Genomic DNA, 27403 nt, shown 5'->3' on the forward strand with positions numbered 1-27403 from the left:
TCTGCAAGTGTATCTTCAGCATCTGAGATTCTCTCTTCCATCTCTTATATTCTAATAGTGATGCTTACCTTTGTGGTTCCTTCTCTTTTCTCTAAGTTCTCCTGTTCCAGAACTTTTCTTAGTTTGTGTTTTCTTTATTGATTCTAATTCTTTTTTCATGCCTTGCAACATTTCCTTCATCTGTTTGAATGTGGATTCCTGTGTCTCCAAGATGGTCTCTATTTCTTTGCTTGTTTCCTCTCTTAATACCACTACTTCTGCCTCCACTTGTTTGGCTATATTTGCCTGTGTTCCTTTAAGAGCTTCGTTCACTTCATTTTTCTTTATTTCCATTTGGGAGGCCAAATCTTTGAGAGATTTATTTGTTTCCTCTTTAACTGTTTGAGTCTGTATGGCTATTTCTCTGAGAGATTTGTTGGTTTCCTCTTTATGTGCCTCAAACAACTGGATAATCATAGCTTTAAAATAATTTTCTTGTGTTTCTGATGAGTTGGAGTATCCATTAATTTTGGGGGTTGCCGGAGAAGCCATAATATCTTGATTTACATTGGTTGTGTTCTTTCGTCAACCCCTGGCCCTTTGGTTATCCATAGTGTTCACAGTTTGTTCCTGGATTCTGCAGATCAGACTGGTCTTTCTCTAGTGTCTGGAGAATTCTTCAGGAAAATGAGGGGGGTCCATTGGTTTCAGTGTAATGGCTTCAGGTTTTACCCAGACTTTAGCAGAGCCATCACAGCTGTCTGTGTGTCTTTGATTCTGAGAGCTTGAAGCCCTGCTTGCCCTAAGAGAGAATGCTACCTGCTCCAGGGAAGAAGAAGATAAAGTTTTCAGTCCATGTTGCTTGCTGGATAAATGTCAGTGAAGTTACGGTAAGACTATGAGTAGAAACTATAGCCTAAGTCATGTTCCTATCTAAGACCCGAAGCTATGTACCAATGCACTGATATCTGTCATGGGGACAGTTTTCAGGTACATAAGGAAGTGAAGGCTAACAGGTCTTGACCCACCTCTGCCCCTTCCAAGCTAGCAACATAACCTGCCAGTCTCTGTTCTGTTCCTCTGTAAGGTGTATGTGTGTGTGTGTGTGTGTGTGTGTGTGTGTGTGTGTTAATCTACCAAGATATTTATTTATTCATAAAGGTTAGAAATAATACATGATGAGTCAGATGTGGTCATAGAGAACCATATCGCTAATATCACTAACTAAACAGTCACCCATTACTTACAGACAAATCAGTTTCAACTGGAACATACTGTGTAAATAAAATTCAAAGAACATACCATGATACTTGGATATTAAGTCTTATAAATTACTCAAACATGACTTGAACAGTGAGTTATAGGGGTCAGGGAGGAAGAGGCAGGAGAGTTAAAGTAAGGAGCCCATGGTTCAGTGAGAACAGAAATGCCCACCATTCTGGAAAATCCTTAGAGAAGTATCACATATGGGGGAGGGAGAAAGGGAGGGTGAGGGTTGAAGGGGGCTCATGATTGCGTTCAGTTTATGCTTCTCTGTAATACAGGAACCAGCCTTAGGAGAGGTGCTGATGAAGTACTTGTCCCTGATATGTGTGCTCAAGGCAGCTTTTGACAAGCCACTGACCTATTCAGGTTGGTGTTGGGAAATACTCTACCGTGCTCTGGAACCCGAGTGCTAAGTCTAGAAGAGACTAAAGTGGATTTCCAAGCTAGCTTCAGAGATGAGAAAAGTTTTAAATATGGTTTTTAAACTTCACGAAAGCCAATGTTTTAATTATACTTTATTATACTTAGTTATCCGGGAGAGGTGAGATGGAAAATTTAGAGAAAACGGGACTGTTCTGTTCTATAGTCTATCCAATGACAGCTTTTCCAGGAATTAAACCATTCCACCACCTACTCACAAGACCCTGATCCAAGTGTTGTGAAAGCCAGATGGCAGAGCTGCGAATGCTCTAGCCCACGGATACAAGCAATAAAGGTAAACTTGATTAGAAGAGACGGGATGCTATTGTTCTTGCCTGATGCAGTTCAGCTCAATAGCATGTCCCTAGTGGGGAAAAGGGACGTGAGAGGCTGCACTCTTCCACTTGCCATACAGCATGATGACTTTTGTGAAATAGCTCAGTTGTCTTCTAAGAGCTAGAAGCATTTCAAAATAGGACTTCTGTTTCCTCTTCTGCTCTGTGGCTCTCTTTCCCCGCTATCTTTTACTTTTGGCCATTACTTATTGCTAACCCTTCCGTTTTGTAGTTTTCCTACCTTATAAGTTGATGGAAGCGGGAAACATTTGTTAAATTTATGAACACTCTAAGTAGGGAGTGAGAGTGGGATAATGTTCCTCCCAGAAGCACGGGTTATCAAGCAAAAGCAAAGCAAAGCAAAGCAAAACAAAAACAAGTGCCAAATGTGGGATAGTCCCTCCCAGTAGTTGGTCACAAGGGTTCTAGAGATTTCCCCAAACTGCACAGGGTTTTAAATGAACAAAGCTTTTGTTTATGCAACCTTGTTACTGAAGACACCACTCACTTGCTTCACAGGAAAGGGAGAAAGTTAGCATTGGCCAGGAGCCTTCCTCCCTGCTGGCTCATAGTCATAGTGCTGGAAGGGGCTAGGCATGTCGATGAGGGGAGAGAGGTCATCAGCAGACCTACCCAGCTATTTGTTATATGTGCCAGGTACAATGATGATCAGCCTGGCAACACACAGTCTTTCATTCATTAGTGGCATAAATATTGTGGGGTCACCGACAGACTTCTAATTACATTTAAGGCCCACTCCACAGGAAGGAATTTATGCCAGGTACAGTAGATCTGGTCAAGGATCCAAGGCTGGGAAGCTTATAGGCTCTTGGGGAACTCTAACTGCTATGGCTTTGCTAGATGGACATAGGAACAAACTGCCTTCTCAATACCTATGCTTATATTCATGAACTAATTCGGCTCCTACCTCTCATCAAATAAATACTTTTGTTTGTTTTGTGTTTTGCTATTGCAGAGATTCACAGGTGGTCTAAGTGTCGGGAATAAGGGCTCTGGGTACTCACTCCTAAACAGAATGTCTACATCACAGCATCTCACCACCAGGGCGCAGATAAGATCACTAAAGGGGGGCAGAGATATTATTACAGTCAGGGGGCAGAGGAACGCTGTGCTACAGTGTCTCCTGGACATGTCAGAGCCATCATCGTGAACTCAGAGTGGCTAGAGTTGTCTGCCCAAGGCTAGGATAAAATCCAGCTAGTCAACATTTCAGCATGAAAAGGGAGAGTCATCCCTGGTTGAGGCAGTACTGGCAGGCAGCTCATGACAGCTTGAGGAAGGGAAATGAGTAGTTTTCAGGAGGGTGGCCCAGGGTGGATTATCCATGTCCAGGCAGAATGTCCTGCACACTGTGCAGGTGGACAACACTAATTGTACTCACAGAGCCATTTTTTTAAAGGATGTTGAAGGGAGGATGGGGGAACTCTGGCTAGGAGGGTAGATTTGCTCTAAATTCATTGTATACATGTATGAAATCAACAAAGAATAAGTAAATTTTAAAAATTATGCCAAAACAAGTGTGAGAGACTAAGAGTATATCCCATGAGTAAAGCTTATGAGATTTATATGATACTGGGCAAAGATATGGAGAACATTTAAAAGCTACTTTCAGTGGCTTAGTTAGGCTCCCCAGCCATGATCTTTAAACATGTAGAAACAGCTAAGTGTCATCTTGCCTAGCTGGTAAAAAACAGATATGTAAGTAACAAACACAAAGACAAACAGAAACTGAACTCAGGCCCAGATGAAGTTCACCCACACTTTTTCCACATAAGGATAAATCCCTTCCCCCTTTTCCACAGCCTTGACTGGTCAGATACTGGGTGGGCCTCAAGCCAGCCCTTAATGGATCAGCTAAGTCTACAGATGCCTAACAAGCAGTCTGTTTACGGATGATGGTAGTGACAAGCAAGCCACAGTGTCCCCTTGTTCAGTCTAACGGGTGAGTTGAAAGATTTGGCTGTCAGACCAGCACGAGGCCTCATTTTTCTTCCTTGCTGCATAGGGCGCCCCTTGCTGCAGCCAACATTTGATTGTGATTAATTTGTCAGGAATGGCTGTACAATGGAAATGGAGAAATGGATTGCCAATTACAGCTAGTCGCTCACACTGCCTGGCAAACAAGTGCTTTTCTGCAGATCTGACAGCCCTGGGCACACTGGATTAGGCCCAGAAGGGAAAGAATCCACCGTCAAGAGTGTCTTAAAGATGAAGAAAAGATTGAAGGTGACTTGAGTTTTTTGTTTGTCACCCTTTAGAAAAGAGGCTCACGTGGCACACTCCAGAGGGGGTTAAGACACTCGGGTTTGCTTTTATTCTGTCGGTTTACAATGCCTTGTTCTTTTGGGTTCTGTCTGAGTAGCATTAATGAAAGGTGTAAAAGATTTCTTTCCACAATTTATAACAAAAAGGACCAAAGGAAAATGTACCTTTGATTCCTTCCGGGATGGTCAGAGTATGGTAATCGTGGGCTAGTAGAAAATGACAGTAAGTACACCTTCTTTGTTCTCTCAGATGATCATTAACAAACTGATACTGGTTAATATGATTCCAAGAAATTTTGTTATATCAGAAATGCCTTAGCTACTACTGTCAAAGGGCTTCAGTACTAATTTAGTCTTACATTATATGATTTGCTCCTTTGTGTTGCAAGGGTGGTGAAATAGGTCATGTTTTGTGCACTAGGGAAAAAGTTATTTTCATTATTTTATAAAGAATAGAAAATGAACAAAATTATTCAATTGCAAAATTAAAAATGAAAATCTGATCCTAAAAGTTACCTACCAACTAAATTTTCTGTATTATTTTACATTATCAGTAATAAAAATATTAAAACCTAGGTTTTATTTGGGAAAGAAATGGAGAGTGATTTTTAGGTGTATATTTGAATTTATATATAGATGCTTACTGTAATTATATATGTAGACATATACATTTATATATAATAAACATATGACAGAGAATCCATGATATATATTTGTGTATTTATGAAATACGTATATTGCAAACACATGCATATACACATATATAAGTAGTTTAACATAAAAATGCATGTGTTGTATATTTAAACTATAACTCAGTCAGTAGAAGATAGGTGAATTGTATAAATAATCTTGAAATGGGGAGGTTTTTCTACATTACAAACCATATAAAGTAGACTGAAATTTTAACACATTTTTAAACTTATAAATAAAATTATTTTTAACATACAAGAAACTCAGGAGTATCTGCTTCTTAGAGATATACTCAAAGTTTACAATGGGAATGAAGGGACAGGGACAATACATGGTCTCAGTCCCCAAGATGCCTCAGTCTAGACACCCATTGCAATGTTTGGGGTGGGAGAGAAAGCAGTGAGCATGCTTAACAGGTGAATTTGTATGAACAAATCCAGATGGCAGTTTGGTGATTTGCTTGAAGCGTCTCAAGAGTCTTAGAGATGATCCCTTCAAAACATGGTCATTTGTAGACATATTATTGTAGCTGGCTGCAAGGAAGACCAATACAAATATCAAAGTATTGGGTCTTGCTGGTAAGAAGGAGAATGCCACTGATTTGGTTCTATGTTCTATAAGGAAAGGAAACAGAAAGGCAGGATGATGTATAAGAGCTTTAACTCACATGCTGTCATCTCCTAAATGTTTTCCACTTGATTACTGGAAACAAAATCCACATTCTCACAGGATAATACCATGCCTTGTAATTTTGTTGTCAGAACAAACTCAAAAGCAATTCAAATTACAAGAAAGAATACAGAGGAGGATCTGTTTTTTTAACAGGAAAATTTATGCATTCATTTAACAAGAATATACTGACTGTCATTTATCAAACAATGGGAAATAGAGTGCGTAAACTCAAACGTTAACATTTGTAAAACAGTCACCCAAATCCAAGTAAATTATCGGGTGTAACACCAACTGTCAAGGACAGCCATGGAGCTAGCAGTACAGAAAGCTCTGCTTGGAGTATTTAGGGAAGTCATTTCTCTCAGGGTCATACATGTGTTGGTCCCCACAGAGATAGGACAATGAGGACTCTCCAGGCTGCATAGGCTCTCAACAGAACCAAGGCTCCCTGGGAGTATGCCAGCATCTGTGGGCAAAGTGAAGAACTCAGGAACAAGATGGAACCGTTGGAGGGTTCAACGACTCTGCTGACGGTCTGTCCTGCCCCGGGAAATGCACTCAGAGCTTTGGATGGAGCAGGGGAGAGCAAGTCTTCACTACTGTGGACACACCTACCAGCATCTTCTGTGAAGCAACAGTGGAAACTTGGTAAGTCTGCATTGAAGATGGTAAGTTTAATACTCCGTGACAGAATATTATAAGGAAAAAAGTGGGAGTGTCTAAGGAAGAGAATAGGCTTAAGTTAATTATAAAATTGGAAAATGGAGAAAGAATATCATTTAGATAAATACAAAAGTTTTACATAAATTTGGGCCAGCCTTTATTTACCTTTATTTTTCCTGATATAATGAGAGGAACAAAGTTGACATTTCTCACAAATGATCCTTTCTCCACCTTACTTCACACTCATGTCACCCCATAGCAAAGCAAACAAGCAAACAAATAGACGAACAACCAACCAACCAACTAAACAACAACAAAACAGTGTCATTAACGATATCCAATGTTTCTTTTTATTTGCTTAAGTAATTACCCTCATTACTGGTGACTTCCTAAAAATGGTGATTCTCCAGACAAGACATTACACTGATATAGAAAAGGCCAAGAGCAGTTTATCCAACAGGATATCACCCTGGAGTACTGGGCTTCATGCCTGGAAAGAAAGCTCTTAGAGACTGTGATGGTCCCCTGGTAAATAAAGGTGAAGAAGTGGGCAAAGCAACCTCATAGGAGCCCTGGCCCTGGGGCTGCGTATCATGTAGGCACTGTCTCTGGCGAGATGTAGCTGGGATGTGGAACACTGGTGAGTATAAGGATAAGAAAAGGAATGCCTGGTAGGAAGACCAGGAAAATAAAGAACATTTATTGGTGCAGAGGGGCCCGCAAGTCTCAGTGCAACATTTACACAGTCAGCCCGTTTCAGAACATCTGCAGCCATCCGCTCTCAGCCAATGTTCATCTCCTGTACCTTTCTGTCTCCCAGTGACGCTCTTCATCTCTGCCATCTTCCCACACCACATTTCCTACAGTTCACCAGTGATGAAGGTGAGGTATGTTGGCAGAGGGGCTACATTAGGAATCTTCCTATGTAAGCCTCCTTCACTTCATTCGATCCCCCTGGAAAACACACCACTTATTCCCTAGTTCTGCCTTCAAAATGTGCAGAGAAATCCAAGGAAAGCATTGAGAGATGCCTATTTCTACATCTCTTGGATCCCAGGATGCATGTCACCAGTTGATGATGTCAGTAAGGCATACTTTCATTGTTTTATGAAGGACAGAAACGCTGATGAGTCCTCATTTCTGTTTATACATAACATGGAAAAACAGCAATGCTGTGCATTTCTTTCTTCACTATGGATGAGAAGACACGATACTTGTAAAGTTGAAGGAAGAGTTGAAAAGCTATAATTTAGGATGCTAACCTTTCCCTAGGGCAGTGCAGGCAGATCCTGCTGGCTTGCTAAAGGGTTCAAAATTTGCAGAAGCCTGGAGCCCTTAGGCTGCTGTTGATCACTCTGCCAGGTTCCTGTAATTATATGCATGGAATGGCATTTACAAGGTTGGTCAAATGCCTGCCTGACTTTTCAGACTGTAGCTTTGGCAGTGGGCAGGAGCACCATAAGCCACAGGACAAGCATCTTCCTGACGGTTAACCATACAAGACAATTTATTGGATGGGGGGTTGAAACACTAGCTAAATAGTAAGTAATGCAAAGCATTTTAAGAAGACGATTAGGCTTCAGAATATAGAAGCAATTTCAATTTAAAAAAAAAATCCTCCTTCGCATAGGGTTAACCCTGGAGCCCTGAAGATACACAGGTGTCAGCTTTTCCTTTAAGTCACTGTGATAATGAAGTGGAGGAAGTGCTGAGATGATGCACAGAAAGATGGATGTCCAGGTATTTCTATGTTAATTCAGCTGCCATAGTTACAAACAGTGAAGCTAGTGGCTTGCTCTGGCTGATTCTTACAAACATGACTGGGATAGAAGCAGCAGCTGGGTAAAAGCAGCAACAGTGAGAATGGGGACTAGAGAAGTTGAACACTCAACTTTTACTGGCCATCAACTCTTACTTTGGGACCCCATGCAGATCAGGAAAAGCTTTATTTCTGCTCCTCTCTCTTCTTCCAGCAGAAGGAAGCCCACTTTCACAAAGTCTCTGACCCGATTTCCAGCTACAGGGAATCAATGGCTGCCCAGAGAAAGAATACGTTTTCTCCAGGGACACTCCCCCAAGAGATTCTTCAATCCCAAATGGTCATCTGTAAACATGTGAGCATTTGAGGGTGGACATGGGGGAGCTGGAGGAGGAAGAGGAGAGAACAGAACTGATGAAAATACTGTACATTCATGTGTGTGATTACTCTCCACTTAAACACCTTCAAACTGAAAACAAGGAGAGACTTAGACTACAGTTTGAAAACATTATTAGTATATTAATCATTCTAGACTAAAAAACAAGATCCACTGGATTCCTAATTCTCCTTACTTGACCCTCTGACCTGTTGCCTAGACTGGCAGTGATCTTAGTTCTTAGATTAATTGCACTGAGTGTTGTTCAGCAAGACTCAGGATCTCTGGGTCCCTTTTCTCCATGCCAGTAAAGGGTCCAGTATTACTTCTCAAGTGGCTTGGAATGCCAAGAGTCTGTGGTCTTAGAAAGAAAACCTATGCATTTTTTCTGGGTATTTAGAAAAACCCAAACAAATAGTGGGTTTCTTCTCCAAGACAAGCATTCGTCACCCTTCAATATTGCCTAAGAAGGAATATTTAAAACAACTGTAGAGAAATATGATTTAATTTTACCCATAGGATCTGCTGCCTGACAACACAGAAATTCCCTTCGAAGAGCATGAATAACTACCACCCCTATATCTCCCTTACTAAATTTTAATTCACTTACAAACAAGACAAAAATATTTCTGTATTGTTTCTAGGGCTTCAGTAAATTGTAGGGAGTCTAGAAGAGCTTGAGCAAGCTGTCTCCTTTAGGAAATAGTTTAGTAAATTGTAGGGAGTCTAGAAGAGCTTGAGCAAGGTGTCTCCTTTAGGAAACAGTTTAGTAGCATGTAATTGCCACGTAAGGTGCAGAAAACAAGGCACAATGAGGTCACTGGTCTCATTTCCAGGCAGCTGGACTCGCAGGTCTCTGAGTAGCAGCAAAAGGTGGCTGAACAAAGAAAGAAGCCACAAGCAGAGGCAAAATAACACAAGGGGAAGGGTTTCGTGGTTAAGGATTTCTCGTTGGAGTTCAAGGCTCCATCAAACGGTGGACAATTGAGCATCAGTGTGGGCACTCACGCAGCCTTTAAGCTACAGAACTGAGCACACCCCCTGACCCTGTGCAGGCAGGGAGTTCTGCGTCCAGGGGGAGAATAAGAATGGTAAGTATAAGAACAAAAATAACGTTAACACCGACACCAGCAGCCATTAAAATTGCCCGGTGCACACGTGTCTGTCTGACCTTAGCACAAATACTCTCACCATTTTTATACTTTCATCTTTACGGCCAGTCCACACCACAGGCGTTAATAACTCCATTTGACAGCCGAGGTTACTGAGGCATAGAGAGATTAATTAATCTCCTGAGGCCACACATGGCTAATAATAAAAGGTGTTAGCATTTAAATGCAAATCAGCGGGACCCTGAAATTCATATCCAAGGCCGAATAGATCTAGGCCTTTTTTCTCCAGTGTTCCATAGACCCCAGAGAGAAAACTAGTGTAGTGCCACACAGCTTTGGATTACACATAATGACACAGACCAGTGGACTCTAGAGCCATCAAGAAAAAGAAGATTTGGGAAAAGTGCAAGAAAGGCCAGGAAAACCAATAATGCAAGTGTGGATTGTTTCAGGTAGTAGTTTCTCAACTGAAGTTCTCTCTTCCTTTCACCGATATGTAGCTAACCAAAATGCAACGTGGCATATACATGCATTCACAATATGGATGGGCCCTAAAGTATGGTAAATGGAAAATAAAGTTATAAAATACCACACATTTCTTGATCACCTTTATCTTAGATAACTCAGAAGAAGAATCTGAGTAGATGAATTGTATAAGGCTTGGGGGGAAGAAATATGGGTTTGATGCCTAATATGGGAATTTGGGGGGGGGCAGGGTATCTAATAAACAATTTTCTGAAATTAGACTATGCTAATGTCTTCATCACTCACTGAACAAACTAAAAGCACTTTGTATGGGAAACTTCTTTGTTGGTGGAATATAGTTTAATACAATTTCTTGGCTGAAAGGGGAAATAAATTTAAAACTGTTTCATTAAGTTGCAAACATGTTAAGAATTGACTGCACAGTGAAATAGTCATAGTTATATCAAATTGACTCTTGTAGCAGTATCTCCTTTATGATTAAGATTTTGCCTCTCAATTCTGATTTCCTGGAGTTGCTCAAATAGTGGAATGTTGCTTCAGCTTCTCGGGACCCTGTAGGCATGTTTATACTTCCTATGCCCTTGGGACATTGGGTATTATAGAAAAAGACTGAAATAGGTTCCTCCAAGGTCTTCTGGTGGAGATGAGAAAGAATTCCATTGTAGAAAACACTGTTGTTACTTACGTATCCCCGACGGGCTGACTGCAGCATCCACTGCTATCTTTAGCACAGGAAGTAAGGACTGTAAGCACGCTTCAGGCAAGACCTGAGTGCCTAAGTGTGCTAACCAATCATCAAAATACAGGCCACTGTTTAGATGCCTTAAAAATTTCTGCTTTTGAAAATCTAAGCGTTAAAGATAATAAAGACACTTTCTTAAGGTTGGTACTATTAAAATGATCAACTATTCTTATAAAATAAGCAGTGACTCCAGGTGGTGCTGCTAAATGAACCAGGGGTTTCTGACATGGTTCACTGATGTAGCGTACCCCCGTGAGTGGTGAAAGCTACAAGTTCATCAAGATAAACAACTCATTTTTTCCTCATGTGACAGAACTGTAATCAAGCAAATACATTCTAAGCTGGATGAAACTTTTAATCTTCTAAGGTTGGTCACAGGGAGACTTCCCTTGAATGGAAGGCACTCAGAGTGATGAGTCTGTAATAGATATAGATGTATGAAGATAAATAGACAGACAGACAGACAGATAGAGCATTTGACATCAGGCTAGATAAGACAATGAAAGCAATGTCACCATAGTAAATACGTGGCCCCACAGCATATTTCCGGATATTTAAATGACAGAGGACAAATCTGCCTACAAGCAGAACCATTACTTTGGATCTGTTGGCAAGGAGGGAAAAGAAAACATCAACCTTTACTAAACCATTGCATTCTAAATCCTCTCTCTCTCTCTCTCTCTCTCTCTCTCTCTCTCTCTCCTTCAGCACCTTAGCTTTACCCTTACTAAAAGGCTGCATTTCAAATAGATTACAAGATACATTTTAAAAATAGAATCATTGACTAAAACAGGATTTGACATGAAAATCACTGTCCTGAAGAAATAAACATACTTGACTTCTCCAAAAACTGTCAGAATTATTTTTGAAATCTCCTCTCAAAAGAGCTCAGCTATGTTTATTTAAACTTGTCCTTTAGATATAAGTATGCCCAAGAAACAAGGTGAATGAATGCCATTCAAAATGGCGTAAGAAAATGTGTAGGTATGCAGAAATTTGAAATAATTTTCTGTTTGATTACTTGAAACATTCAACCCACAGTCTCACAGGATAAAACTATGCCTTGTAATTTGTGAATGTTGTTATTCCTTCAGTCCGAGACATGCACCTATCAGCAGTGGCGTAAACATTGACGGTGGCTAGACTCTATGGAAATACCCTTATAGACATACAGGGATGTGTTTAGACTATTTGAAATGAGTCACTTTGACAATGAAGACTGATCATTACCCCTGCTCCCAGGAAAGTTTAGTCGTTTTATACTGCTACATCAAAGAATAAGTTCAGCAAAGTGTAGACAGTTCTTCAATCCCCCCAGGAAGGTCTTTAGGGGGCTGATTCTTGATAATCCTCTAGTTTTCAATGTTTCTGAAAAACATATCCATATGTACTGTGAAATGTGCAGGCTCTGAAATTTGCTAGTGTAGGTTTCCTGGATCCTTAAAAGTCTTAATGTTTTTTTCTAGAGGTAGTCATTTTTAAAACAAATGCAGCATAATCTTAATTAGTAGCATCTAAGGAAGGGTTGGTTTAGAACTCATGGTTTCATTTTAAGTCCTGGCCAGATTTTTTACTTTGGCAAAATTAGAGGGGAACACATCTAAACCTCAGAAAGAATATAAATGGATAAATAAATATATAAATAAAGTGTAACTCTAATCACTTTTGAAGTATTGATCATTAATATCCATTGAAACAGCACACTGACAAGATGGGCCAGCGTGTTCTCTGTGTCCTCAGTACCCACAGAACCAAGCTCCAAAGGCCTGAGCATTTTAAGTAGAGTTCCAGAAGACCTGCCCATGCACACTCGCTGTCTTTTTTTACAAGGTGAACTAGGAGATGCCTTTGTTAGAGACTTGAGAGATTCTTTTTTTTTTTTTTACTTTTTTAAAACTTTTTTAAATTTTTTATTAATTACACTTTATTCATTTTGTATCCCCCCATAAGCCCCTCCCTCATCCCCTCCCGATCCCACCCTCCATCCCGTTTCTGCATGCATGCCCCTCCCCAAGTCCACCGATAGGGGAGGTTCTCCTCTCCTTTTTGATCTTAGTCTATCAGTTCTCTTCAAAAGTGGCTGCATTGTCCTCTTCTGTGGCCTGGTAAGGCCGCTCCCCCCTCAGGGGGAGGTGATCAAAGAGCAGGCCAATCAGATTATGTCAGAGGCAGTCCCTCTTCCCATTACTAGGAAACCCACTTGGACACTGACCTGCCATGGGCTACATCTGTGCAGGGGTTCTAGGTTATCTCCATGAATAGTCCTTGGTTGGAGTATGAGTCTCTGGGAAGTTCCCTGTGTTCAAATTTTCTTGTTCTGTTGCTCTCCTTGTGTAGTTCCTGTCCTCTCCAGCTCTTACTATTTCCCACTTCTTACATAAAATTCCATTCACTCTGCCCGACAGTTGGCCATCAGGCTCAGCATCTGCTTTGATAGTCTGCAGGGCAGAGGCTTTCAGAGGCCCTCTGTGGTAGGTTCCTAGTTTGATTCCTGTTTTCTTCTTCTGGCTTTTAGAGGCCCGCTGTAGCAGGTTCCTAGGTTGTTTCCTGTTTTCTTCTTCTTCTGATGTCCATCCTCTTTGCCTTTCAGGATGGGGATTGAACATTTTAGTTAGATCTTCTCTCTTACTTGGTTTCTTTAGATGCATAGGGTTTGTCCTATGTTGTATGTCTATATGAGTGAGTATATACCGTGAGTGTCTTTTTGCTTCTGGGACAACTCACTCAGGATGATCCTTTCCAGGTCCCACCATTTACCTGCAAATTTCATGATTTCCTTATTTTTCATTGCTGAATAATATTCCATTGTATAGATGTACCACAATTTCTGCATCCATTCTTCAGTTGAGGGGCATCTGGGTTGTTTCCAGCTTCTGGCTATTACAAATAAAGCTGCTACAAACATGGTTGAGCAAATGTCCTTTTTGTGTACTTGAGCCCCTTTTGGATATATGCCTAGGAGTGGTATGGCTGGATTTTGAGGAAGCGCTATTCCTAGTTGTCTGAGAAAGCGCCAGATTGCTTTCCAGAGTGGTTGTACAAGTTTACATTCCCACCAGCAGTGGAGAAGGGTTCCCCTTTCTCCACAACCTCTCCAGCATGTGTTGTCACTTGAGTTTTTTATCTTGGCCATTCTCATGGGTGTAAGGTGAAATCCCAGGGTTGTTTTGATTTGCATTTCCCTGATGGCTAATGAGGTTGAGCATTTATTTAAGTGCTTCTCTGCCATTCAATATTGCTCTATTGAGAATTCTCTGTTTAGCTCTGTTCCCCATTTTTTAAATGGATTACTTGGTTTGTTGCTTTTCAGCTTGTTTAGTTCTTTATATATAATGGACATGAGTCTTCTGTCAGATAATGGGTTGGTGAAGATTCTTTCCCAATATGTAGGTAGTCGTAGCAATAAGACAGTTGAAGGAGATCAAGGGGATACAGATTGGAAAAGAAGAAGTCAAATTATCACTATTTGCAGATGATATGATAGTATACGTGAGTGACCCCCAAAACTCCACCAGGGAACTCCTACAGCTGATAAACACCTTCAGCAAAGTGGCCGGATACAAAATTAATTAAAAAAAATCAGTAGCCCTCCTGTATACAAAAGACAAAAGGGCTGAGAAAGAAATTAGGGAAACAACACCCTTCACAATAGCCACAAATGACATAAGGTACCTCGGAGTAACCCTAACCAAGGATGTCAAAGACTTGTATGAAAAAAATTTCAAGTCTCTGAAGAAAGAATTAGAAGAAGGTATCAGAAGATGGAAAGATCCCCCATGCTCATGGCTTGGCAGGATTAACATAGTAAAAATGGCCATTTTACCAAAAGCAATCTACAGATTCAATGCAATTCCTGTCAAATTACCAACACAATTCTTTACAGACCTGGAAAGAAAAATTCTCAACTTCATATGGAATAACAAGAGACCCAGAATTGCTAAAACAATCCTCTACAATAAAAGATCTTCTGGAGGTATCTCCTGATCTTAAGTTGTACTATAGAGCAACAGTTTTAAAAAACTGCATGGTACTGGCATAGAAACAGAATGGTGGATCAATGGAACTGAACAGAGGACCCAGAAATAAACCCACACACTTATGGACACCTGATCTTTGACAAAGATGCCAAAACCATACAATGGAAAAAAAGATAGCATCTTCAACAAATGGTGCTGGTCCAACTGGATGTGTACATGTAGAAAAATGCAAATAGATCCATACTTATCACCCTGCACAAAACTGAAGTCCAAGTGGATCAAAGACCTCAACATAAAACCAGACACATTAAATCGGCTAGAAAAAAAAGTGGGGAATACCCTAGAACTCATTGGTACAGGAGAAAACTTCCTGAACAGAACACCAACAGCACAGGCTCTAAGAGCAACAATCAATAAATGGGACCTCATGAAACTGAAAAGCTTCTGTAAAGCAAAGGACACAGTCATCAAAACAAAACGACTGCCTACAGATTGAGAGATTCTTCTAACACAATGCCGATGCTTTGCTTTGGTCTTCTTTGATTTCTTTTCAGCTGTAGAGACCCTCTCGCTGTAGCTTAGAGAAAGCAAGAAAGAACCCTGTACCATGTTGTTGGGAATGTGTATGTAAGCATAAGTGTGCCTGAATGTGTTAGCTGAAATTCTCTATTCAAATCCAAAGGCCTCAGAGGGTTAGAAGCAGTTTATCATCGGCGATTTTGTTGTCTCGAGCTCGCTCTTTCCATTGCCTTGTGATGGTCAACTCCTAGAACAACATTTAAATGTGATGTAATTGAGATGGTTTGGCAGTGGCAATGTGTTTTCTCAAGGGAAGTAAGGTACACTGATTCTAATGTCGCTTTGCTTTGTGGACCAGCGGTTAACTCAAGGATTGCCAAGAGTGATCACGTTTCCAATAGTAGGTATAACTTGACAAGGATAAAAATCCCAGCGTGCCAGAAAGCAGATTTTTTTTGAAAGGGAGACAAATCATTATTAGACTACCTAAAAAGAAGTTTTCAAAGCAAATGGAAATATCAAAGGGAAGAGAGAGAGGAAAAAAAAAAGCTTAAAAGAGGGGAGGTCACAAAGATGAAAGCTAGAGTACATACTTTTGTCATTTTTCCCCCTTTGGTTCCCAAATACATTCCCAGAGAGGGCTATTCATTCCAGCAAGATCAGAATCTTACAGCAGTGGTGGCTACACCTTCTCGGACCTGGAAACATTTAAAGTGAGCATAGACAGGCACGGCCCCAGCATGGTCATCTGGGAGTGTCCTCCTCTTCCAACACACGCCTGTCATTTTTGACAGCTGTACTGATAAAAAAAATATTTACCATGCACTCAGGAGCTTAAAAAAAAACATATCACACTGCTTTTTTTTATGCTCATTAGCAGCAGGAAAACGAACTTGAATGTCAATGAAGGGTTCGCTTAGGAAGTCTGGGCTTGCAACATTTGGGATTTTGAAAAGAATAGAACTTGCAGTCTAGTAGGTACAATATGGACATACAGTGAGCTACTTCAGCTTAAGCTGCGTTGTACTGACAGTGCTCTTCAAGTTTCAGCCAGTAACTCATTGTCTACAATTCCTTCCCTCTCTAAAAACACCCTGTCGTATGCAAGCACGCTTCAGATATTTTCTCTTTTCTCCTGAGAGACTACTTACTCCATTTCCCAGTCCTCAATGCATTTCTGTCTGGACTTTATATCAGTTAACTCTAGTGACTCTCATAAAATGGACTAAAATCATTTTTGCCATTTGCTTCTAGTAAAAATTCCTTTGCTCTGTATCATGTCTGGTCTTTTTTTTGCTAAACTTATTAGCACTGGGGTATCCAAATGGGGCTCAGAGGGCAGAAGGCACGCACCGGGTCTGAAAAGTCCATCAGAGAAGTTCAGAATCGTCCCTCTGAGACTAATGTGGAGGCCAATTCAAATGTTTAACAGAATCCGGAGGGTTAGCCTCACCTGGATCTGTTTTTCTAAAAGTAACACTGGCTTTTCTTTGGTGCCTTCCTAAATGAGGGTTTCCATCCGGAGAGTCAGCAGGAGGTCTGGGGCCCTGGGCAGCTGTGCAGCAAACCTTGTGCAGCGGTGGCAGTCAGCAGCCCTGACAGGCCTGGTGGTAAAGTCTGATTTCTCCCAGGGAAACTTCAAAGGAGGCAGGGTCTGTTCCAACCTTGCCTCTTCCTTAAACTGGCTTGGATCATAGGGTGTCCTCAGCTGCTTTTGGGCCACTCCAGAGCTTGCCTCCACAAGACTAAGAAGTAGGAAAAAGAAATGGGCGAAGGGCAGCTTCTGCTGGGCCATTTTCAGTCTCTGTCAAATGGAAATGCTGTGGGAGTTATGTGGGCTTCTAGCAAGGCCATAATTTGACCTGCACTGGTTACAGATGCTCCCTTTGCCGTAAGTAATGCACACTTTCTCCAGATGGCAGCATGGGAGAGAAGAATATGAAAAACATATTTAGAGTCTGTATAGATGTTAAGGGACAATCAGAAGGTGCCTGTAAATGCTGATAGTTTGGCTTGTTGATTAGTGGTGCGGGCAGGGAGGGCTTGTGCCTCAACCACTTCAGTATGAGACACTACGGCATAGCCAGCTTTTTGAGCTCCCTCCTGTACAAAGGAGCTACCATCTGTCTACCACGTATAGAGGGCCTGAGGCAATGTGCCCACCCGCATGTATGAGGGGTCAGGCAATAGTTCCTTTAAGGTTTCAATGCAAGAATGAGATGGGTTGTGGTCAGAGTTAGGTCGAGGAAGAAGGTTTGAAATATTAAAAGGTGGGCATAGTTGGGAGGCAAAGTAGAGTCTTCTGTTAATACCTCCTGGAGGGAAAGAACCCTGGAGGGAGATCGAGTTTATAAAAGGTCAGACAGATTGTGAGAAGAGAAGACAGTAATAGATGACCCAAATTTAGTCTTTTGGACTCTTGAATAAGGAGCTCCAATATCCGCTAAAGCACTAACACAGGGTGCCCATCCCTGGATTGTTGGGTGTAATTTCTTTGACAGGTGTGCTACAGGTGCAAAGGAAGGTACCAGTTGGTGACCGAGGGCTCCAAGGACATATCTTTCTTTTCCTGTTACACAGAGGGAGAAGGGACCAGTTAAATCTGAGAGATGTAGGGCTGGGGTCTCAAGAAGAGCCTCTTGGAGCCTCCAAAAGGGCTTAGTAATGAGCTTAAGAAGAGGTTCATGCAAAGGGCCTAAGGCTGCCTCATATAAGAACTGGGCAAGAAGGGAAAAGGAAGGGACCCAGAACTGTAAGAAACCAGCCATTCCCCAAAAACAATGATAAAATTTCTTCTTTAGTGGAGGGAACTGCTGGAGACCATATTAACTCCAACATTGTTGTCTGGGGTTATTGTTAGTCCCAGGTAAGTGACCAGAGGGGGACAACTGTATGATGGATGGTGATAGTGAGACCCAATCCCCCTTGCTGGCTAGGAAATTTAGAGTGGCGGAGATGTTAGTTTGGTTAACTCGTAAGGATGAGCTGCAGAGGAGAAGGTTTAAGTTTGGAGGTAGGGAGAGATGAGGAGAGTAGACCAGAGGCTAGGGCCTGGCCAGGAATCCCTGGGGTAGGACAGTCCAGATAAGCTGGGTAGAGACAAGGGTGTTGGGGTCAGTCCAAGTGAAGGCAAATGTATTTTGTGACTGAGCATCCAGGAAGATAGAGAAGAATGTATCTTTTAGATCCAGAACTGAGAAATGGGAGGTCTCTGAGGGGATAGTAGAGAGGAGAGTATAGGGGTTCAGGGTGGAGGGGTCAACTGCAGAACTGAGGAGCTAGAGAACTTGAACTAGGTGATAGGTTTCTTTGGGCTTTGTAACGTCAAATATAGGGGTGTTAAAAGGAAAAGAAGTAGGGCAAAGGAGTTTTTTTTAACCCCCTCAGGTCAGAGATAATAGGCTTAAGTCCCCTGAGTGTCTGGAGAGAAAGTGGGTATTGAGCTTGGGTGATATAACTGGCGGAGTCCAGTAGCTGAATGACCACAGGGGAATGGTGCCTAGCGACAGAGGGGTTTGGGACATCCCAGACTTGGGGGTCCACTTGAGAGGCTGGTAAAGGAAGCGTCGTGTCCCAACTGGTAGGAAGAGTAGCTAAAAGAAGAAGGAGAGAGGATGCTGGTGAGCTTGGGGTCTGGCGAATGGGTGGAGTAAAGGAGATAGAGGCCCCCACTTTGGCTAAAAAGTCCTTTTCCAGTAAGGGAATTAGACAGGTTAGCATCGCTAAAAGGAAGGAGTTAAGGGAATGCCCCTGAAAATACACTTGAGTGGTGGAGTCCAGAAAGGCTGGCAAGCCCATCCCCTACCCTGACAAGAAGGGGACGAGAAGGAGATAGTCAGAACTGAGTAAGTGGTTCCAGTGTCACAAGGAAGGAGATGGGCTACCCTAATACCATGATGATTACCCATAGCTCCCTGATAGTGATGGCAGTGGTCAGGTCAAGGGAACCCGGACACCTTCAGTGGTCTGTAGCCAGGCCTGGGAAATCGCCGGAGGGTGATCTGGGAGTGATGGCCCCATACCATGGGAGAAACTGTTGCAGTTAACATTCCAATGTCCCTTTTGGTAGCATTTTGGACATTTTGGACCCTGGTGGCTTACAAGGGTTAGGGCCCAGTGACCTTCTTGACCACATTTGAAACAGGGACCCTGTGGTCCTTGTGCCTTAGGAGGCAAGGGAGCCTGAGTAGTTAGTTGCTGAGGCCAGTCGGATGGCCTTGGCAAGTATTTGGTATTTTTGCTTGCAGGCTTTCTCATCTCTCCCACAGTATAACTTAAAGACCAGCACTAAGACGTCTGCCTGTGGAGTCAGAGGTCCTTTCTCCAAGCTCTTAAGCTTAGCCCTGATGTTGGGGTAACTCTGGGAAAAAAAAATAGGCCATCAAGAGTTAGTGGCCTATCCTCTGGACTTTCAGAGTCTAGTATGTTGTCAGAGGGCTTTTGTAAGGCACTCTAGGAACTGAGACCAGTTCTCATTCTTGTCCTGAATGACCTCCTGGAGCTTTTCACAATTAACTGGTTTGAGAGAAGCCTTGTGGAGACCAGACAGAGGCAGGTCATGAACTGATCTCACTGGCCTGTATTTCCCCCACTGAGCATAGTCCCAGGAGCTGTAACAAACCACAGAGGATTTCTGGTATGTGAATCCCCTGTTCAGCCTGGGCTCTCAAATGAGCAACTTCTGTGTGATCCTTTGACCCCTCATGCCCACAAATACCAATTCCATTTTAAGACTGCTTTTTACAAATGCCCCTTTTCCCTAAATTAGTGGTGTTTACCAATCAAGAAAATACCATTTGGACAGAGTGACCACAGATAACCAGAAAGCATTACATACTTTGAGAAGCAAAGAGAAACGACATTCTAGGTTTTGAGCACAAATATGCTTGAGGTGATGGTTATATAAAGCCTCATTTGAACGTTGCGCCGTGTATCCACATAGCAGAACATTCCATGACACCAGGTGAGTAAACATAACATTTTATATATCAGGGGAAGATTTTTTAAAAAGACAACAGTTTAGCTTTCTCTGCCAGTTCTTTTGACAATCAAAAGGTTGTTTTTCTATATCTTCAGTTACACAATTTGTGTGACATTTTTACTATCAACAACAATATTTCCTAATCAATGGACACAGCGTCCTACTGTATGCAGCAGGCAAAATATATGGACCAGGATGTTCTGATTCTAGAAGAAGCCTGAATGTTAAGAGGTTCAGCTCAGATACTGAGTGTATGGGCTACACCTGAGCCAAAGTTTTAGGTCCTGTCCATGCATGGTCCTTGGTTGGGGTATCATTCTCTTCAGGGTCCCCAGGACTCAGTTTTTATGACTCTGTTGGTCTCCTTGTGGAGCTCCTGTCCCCTCCAGGTCTTTCCATCTCCTTCTTCTTTCATAAAATTCCATGCCCTCTGCCCAAAGTTATTCAAGTGGGATCCCTAGTAAGGTGAGCAGGGGCTTTCTCTGGCATGAACTCAGTGACCGGCTCTCTGATCACCTCTCCTATCAGTCGCCTAGGGGAGGGGCACAGGGGGAGAAAAGGGAGGGAAGATGGGATTGGGAGGAGATGAGGGAAGGGATACAAATTGAATAAATTGTAATAAATGATGATAATAAAAAAGAGGTACAGCTCAGTGGTAGAATACCTGCCTAGCAAGGGAAAGATCCCTGGGTTTGACATTTTGTACCACAAAGTAATGATCGTAAGAATCCAAATTGCCTATGCTTATAAGCCTGACTTGGAAAACTGTGGAGTAACATTAGGAGGAATTACACACCATGTCCAAATGCTCCAAGGTTTCAGGAGGTGCCATGATCTTTAAGGGCGGGTCACTCAAGGCTTCTGGGAGACTGAAATGGAACCTGTTCAGATATGCATAGCATGTTTCTTCTTGTGGTATGAGCAGAAAGCAAGGAAGGAGATAGTGCAGATGACATATGACTTTGTCTTGTGTGTGTGTACGTGTGTGTATGTGATAAAGAAGTGTGCTTACTATAGGATAGATGGAGCATTGTAGCTTGTTATCCATATGTTCTAAGATTTGTGAGATTGGAATTACAGAGGACATGTCAGGATGGGTGAATGGCAAATGATGTTCTGAAAAAATGCTAGTCCTGACACATATTTAATAAAAAATAACTTCTATTGCAAAAATCAATAAATTAATTACTTAAATAGAAACTATGCAAGTTGGATATAATGTTGGTTACCTGCAACCCCAGTACTCAGGGGGCTGACACACCCGGAGCCCAAGTTTAAGGACAGTGTTTCAAAAACCAAAACCAAAACCAACCAAACCAAAGCTGCTGCAAACTAAACTTTTTTTTTTTTTTACATGCAAAAGAATATAAATCTGAGGATACCACTTCATATCCTCAGCAGAACTTTTAGGGCTTTCCCTCTTTTTTTGCAAATATGATGATTTAAGGGAACATAGAAAGTGCCCGGTGTTCCAGGGAGGGAGAGCGAAGATGAACTCATGAGTAATCCAAGGCTCCTGAGCAGGTGGGGAATACAAAGCAAGTGGCAGTGCAGAAAAATTAATCTAGCTAGGCTTGCAGTATGGAGTAAGACAGGCAGGGAGTGGAACCTAGGATTATTCTAAAATTTTTCCCATTGTATCAGGAACCACAAATGTTGAAATTTTGTTTTTATTATTTTTAATTTATCTTTTCTTTTTAGCCAAAGACTACTTTATTTTAAATATATTTCTAAGCAACCCTCCAGTAACCAAGAAAAAGTAAACCTAATGCAACTAATTAAGAAAAAGGCTCTGAATAAGAACAAGATAACAACCATTCAACATTATTTATGTCCTGCCAAAAGATCAAGGACTAATCTGAAAGCTTTTGGCACCTTCAAATTGCCTCATGTACAGTGGGCCATAAACTACAGCGTCTTGGAGTTTTCCGTAAGTTAGTGAAATAGATGTCATGGATTAAAACTGAATGCAGGTCTCTGGCCCCTAACTGCCATGGCTCTCAGCCTCATCCATAAGTTTCCCAAAACAAAGAAAATGGAGATGAGAAGCCATGGCTTGAGTACTGTACTCTTCCACATCACGTTGTGGAAATGGCTACACTTGCCTGGCAGCAGTAGCAAGGACTCGTCTTCATTGTCAACTTTTGGGTTTGGAGTTGCCTGGGAGATACACCCTCCATGAATCTGTACGGTATTTCCACAGAAGTCTAAGAAGGAAAGCCCCACCCTGAGCATTCATAGCACTCCCCATGGACTGGGGCAACTGAAGAAGTCGACGATGGAGCCAAGAAACATTCACTTCTTCCTGCTTCATGACCAGCTCTCTCCGGTTCCCTCAGCCAGGCCTTCCCCACCACGAGGGATTGCACCCTCAGACTAAGAGCCAAAGTAACGTCTTTTCCTCTTTAAGTTGCTTTTGCTAGGTATTTCCTCGCGGCAATGAGCAGAGTGAATAAAGCCTAGAGCCGTTTCATCAAGTTACTATGAGACACTCTACTGAAATTCTAAGTGCCCTCACTAGTTTTGTCCTGCCATGGGAAGGCTGAGCCATCCGTTTACTTTGGAATGGACGTGGCATTCCCCGTCTATTCTGGGGTCTATTTAAATAGTCTCCTTATCTTCCTTTAAGTTTCTGTTTTTGTTTCTAGGTATTCCCTTTTAACAGCACAGCCTATAAAAATAATTCTTTGCACGTTACCACAATATTTTCAGAAAGAGAGGGCATCAATGGCTTGACATGGGAACAGACAAAGCCCATTGCGGTGGTTTAGGTGGTCCCGTGCTTGTTCATTGTTGAGGAAAATCAAGACTGGGATGAAGGAACATCCTCCCAAAGAAAGCCATGTCCACCGTGGTACCTGGGCAGACTCCCCACACCCTGAAGGTTGGAACTGAGCACGTTATTACCCACAAACAATGCTTCCCTTAAGGGAATACTCAAGATTTGTAAGGAGGTATTTGTGAAGAGAGAATGGCACAAAGGAGATGTACGAATGGCTTGGGAGAGCCCAGGCTCCAACGCCTGCTTCCACACCTGGACTCAGGGTTTCTGAAGTGCACTGGGAAGAGGAGGAAGTCCGCCTTCCATACTTAAATGTATGAACAAGTCTATGGCCAATTCATTTGATTTGCTGGGGCATTTTTCATCTTTTTCTCATCAAGGCCTTTAAAGGAATACCAGGTTAAGATAAAAAGGTTCATTTTTCACTACTTAAAACAAATCCATCAATACCAGGAAAGAAAACATTAGCAGGCTATTAAAATTATGTTTTTATTAACAGTCCATTCTTTGGATATTATAAGAGCTTAAGATACATATATGTTTGTATATTTTAATGGTTTTTGTAATTCACAATAAAACAAAGATGTCAGGCTTTATGTACATTATATATTTCTGAGATAAAAACCTGACTTTATTAAAAAAAAGTTTATAAGTCAACCTTCCCAGAGCATCTTTTTGAATGTAACGAAAGACTTAGAGATACCATGTGTCAAATCATTTCATCTGGATGTCCAATGTAACCAGATTCAGGAACATAAAACAATCTAGATAAGCCCCAGGGACTCCTTAGTGGGACTTGGCCTGCACTTTCAGTCTCTCTAAGTCACAAAAATTTATTCATGAAAGAATCTTCTATTTTTTCAGTTGACCATTACTTACCCCCTCCAATTTAACAACAACAACAAAATTACAAACACCATCAAAGGTTAAATGACTTACCATAAATGCCAGTTGAAATGCAGGGAAATGCCTGTGAATAAATCACAAAAATAACAGTAAATTTTAAAAGAACAGTTTTGCTCCACCTTATCTATCTAGACATGTATTTTGTTGATAATGGAATTGCTTCCATTTATGAAGTTATTTATGATCAGATCTGTGAGCTCAACTCAGAAGACCCAGATGTCAAATCTTTAAGAATCTTGTAAGACTATCGTTCAGTCATTATTATAAAGAAAGTACAAAAACTTGGGTGTGGTGGAACCTGACTCTAATCTGCACTCAGGCGGCTGCAGCAGCTGGATCTCTGTGAGTCTGAGGCTAACCACAGCTACACAGCAAGTCGTAAAGAAACCAAGGCTTCTTTACCCAAAACTTCACAAACAAACAAACAAACAAACAAAATGTAATCAATGATGAAATAGATTACACATAAGCAAAGGCAACCCAATGGTCAGAATTTACTCTTTGCAATCACATTTTTCTGTTGAGTTTTCATGGATCCTTTACATCTCCTATGTATGCATGAGGGAGGCATTGCCTGGTAACAGCTGCAAAGACAGCAGCTCTTCCTGCCTCTGTGCTATGACCCTGCGTTATTGGTGTGAAATCTGGAAATTCCACGCAGCCGTCACCATTGACGTCATGGCACAACTATACTTATAGCTTTGCCACAAGCACAAGCCTTTGGTAACATTCACCAAAGTTCATTTAGTGAGGAATCAAGGGGCTGCTTAGATTTTATAAGAATGTTACATGTTTTGAACTCATAGGCAAATTACATGTCAGGAATTTTTATTGTAAACTTGCAAAGTGCGCAGACTTGTTTTTCACAGTACTAAACACAATCTGCGGATGAATAGTAAAGATTCTGCTTTTGAAAATGAATGCACAAGTGCGGGTTTGCACTTTACTTTAGACGAGGTTTCTCTACCTGTGGAAAGTGACCCAGCTGTGTATCTACTTCTGGGTAAACAGATCAAGTCTTTCTGATCTTTACAGTTGTAAAAAGCTTATAACTTAGCTGCCTAAATGGAGCCAGGGAGATCATGGAGTTGAGAGGAGAACCTACAACTTCTGATTTACTAGACCAACAAGATTTCTAACTGCACCCTGAAAGTTGTTGTTTACACATGGATAAGTGTGGCTCGGCACGGCTTCATCAAAGAAACTTCTCTTTGCAGCAGAGACCATGACAGAAAACCATAACTGGTCACAATGGAGGGACTGAGTCTGGGTGCCCAGTCCCAAGGATACATCTACAACCAAACTCCTGTACCTGAAGCTTAGGACACATCGAGGAGACGGAAGGCAAATATTCCTAGAGCCAGAGGACCAGGAGCTACACCCATGCTACCTCAATAAAGCTGTCTAAACTAGAGCTGAACAGTGCCACCACCAACACTGTGACGTGGGGAGGGGAGACCCTCAGTGTCCCAGCCCTAGAGAAACTACAGGCAACTAATGACTGCTGAGAGAGAGTTAGTCTTTCCCATTGGTTATACAATACAAAGTAGTCAGCTCACAGTCACATACACAAGTAACACGTTCATGTTCATGTATGTATATAAATATACATATATGTACATATATGTATGCTTATACATATATGTAGTAGAAGAAAAAGAGGTAATCATGTGGAGAGTGAGCATGGAAGGGATATGGAAAGTTTTGGAGCGAAGGGATATGGGAATGGTTTGAGGAAAGAAAGAGAAGGGAGAAATGACAGAATTATATTTTAAATATGATAAAAAAATTAAAGCTCACAATATAGATATGTGCTATGGCTGTTAATAAAACAGTTGTGTGTGTGTGTTTGTGTATTTTAATTCTGTTTAGCATTTTAAACATGTAATTGTTATAAACCCTAATAGTTAACAAATTATTAAGGTTAATAGTAAAAATAAGCATCAAAATCATTTTTCTTTCTATATGTTACCATGTCCTGCATTTTGCTTCATTCTAGATATGTATTCCATTTATACTAGGAGCTTCTGAAGCTGTCAACACTGTCTTAGAGAAAATAGCAATCAGTTCAGAAGTCTAAGTGTCTACCTATAGTATGATACACCTACAACATGATACAACTTTGCTTGCTTTTTCAGAGAGTTTTAATTATAAATACTAATATTTGTAAGAAAATAGGACAATTTCTGAGATATGACAGGTGCTATATTCTATATTCTAATTATCCTGAACCTATGATTTGCTTCCTGTTTTTTCTTTCTTTCTTTTTTTTTTTTTTGTGCAGTGCTAAGGAGGAAACACACAAAATTATATGTACTAGAAAAGAACTCTATGACTGAGTCGCACTCCCAGAATCCCATTAGTATTCTTCAGCTGCTAATAACATCTGAAGAAGCTTTATGAATGACTCAGTTGACATGAAACAATAGTTAAAATAGATTTTGAAATTATCATAGTCTCTTTACAGCCTTTCCCCAGAAGACTGTGAGCTTTCACCCTCACACTGACCTTCCTAGAGGTCAGTGAACAGTAAGGACTCAGAATGCTAGAATGGCTTATGGCAAAACACAAAGCAAAGAAGAACTAGGGCCATTTCTGTAATTTATGTCAGGATATTTACATCACTCTTTGCCTTTTGAGTAGGACAGAGCAAGGTAAGCTTATAACTCAGGAATTACAGAGGAGCAAATTGATCTGAGTTCATCCATCTTATGTTTGGAGAAGTTTGAGAAGGGTGTCAGCAAGCCATCAAAGGGTAGTGGAAACAAGACTTTGACTGGAACTCTCTTGGAGTTCTTCAGCTAGACTGTCAGAAGCATTTCTAGAGGGAAAATAAGCATACATATATTTCAATATTTTATGACACTGAAGTTTTCATAAGGAATTGAAAACACAGAGGTGGAGTTAGAATTGAACACTTAGTATGTGTTCAATTAGACAAAGAATAGACAGTTTTAAAGGGTGAGAGGGCAAGGGACTTGGTCTAAGGGCAGCAGAGTAGAGCGAGGGTAGGAAAAATAGGGTCACAGAACAAGGGTCATTTGTGCAAACATTCCCTGGTCTCAAATTCCTATCTTTGACATGATGAGGGCACCTTCCCTTTACCCTCAAGAAGGACAGCTCTCATCACCAAATGAAGCCTGCACTTCCAGGAATGAGTTACATCTAATTGGGTTGTTGGCCAAAGGGGCCCCATGAATAGCCCCAGATAACTCAGGGTGTTGTCAGGACTACTGGATGTTCCCCATTAACTGACTGTAAGACCCTATTGCAGAAGAAAATGAAAACACAACTCACTGGACATGGAGAAGTCAAGCTGACACTTACCTAGAGCCTGTACCCCTGACTAGCATCCAAGGTACTAGCCAGTACTCTCATAGTGTCAGAGGAGAAAGGTGAACACCAACCCAGCACACACACCCTTCAATCCACCATTGTGACCTGCCTGCAAAC

General features: G+C 41.4%; 1 protein-coding gene across 6 annotated transcripts in view; it reads right to left on the reverse strand.

Moving 5' to 3' along the window:
* The window catches only part of Macrod2 (mono-ADP ribosylhydrolase 2), a 1832027-nt gene that overhangs the window by 511067 nt on the left and 1293557 nt on the right, over nucleotides 1-27403 (reverse strand). For all 6 annotated transcript variants that reach the window (XM_055602641.1, XM_055602643.1, XM_055602644.1 and 3 more), the window contains exon 7: nucleotides 23984-24014. In XM_055602641.1, the coding sequence (XP_055458616.1) occupies nucleotides 23984-24014 (31 nt within the window). The remainder of the gene's footprint in view (nucleotides 1-23983; nucleotides 24015-27403) is intronic.

The sequence above is a fragment of the Psammomys obesus genome, unplaced genomic scaffold (assembly GCF_907164565.1).
Source record: "Psammomys obesus unplaced genomic scaffold, mPsaObe1.curated_primary_1811, whole genome shotgun sequence".
Lineage (NCBI taxonomy): Eukaryota > Metazoa > Chordata > Mammalia > Rodentia > Muridae > Psammomys > Psammomys obesus.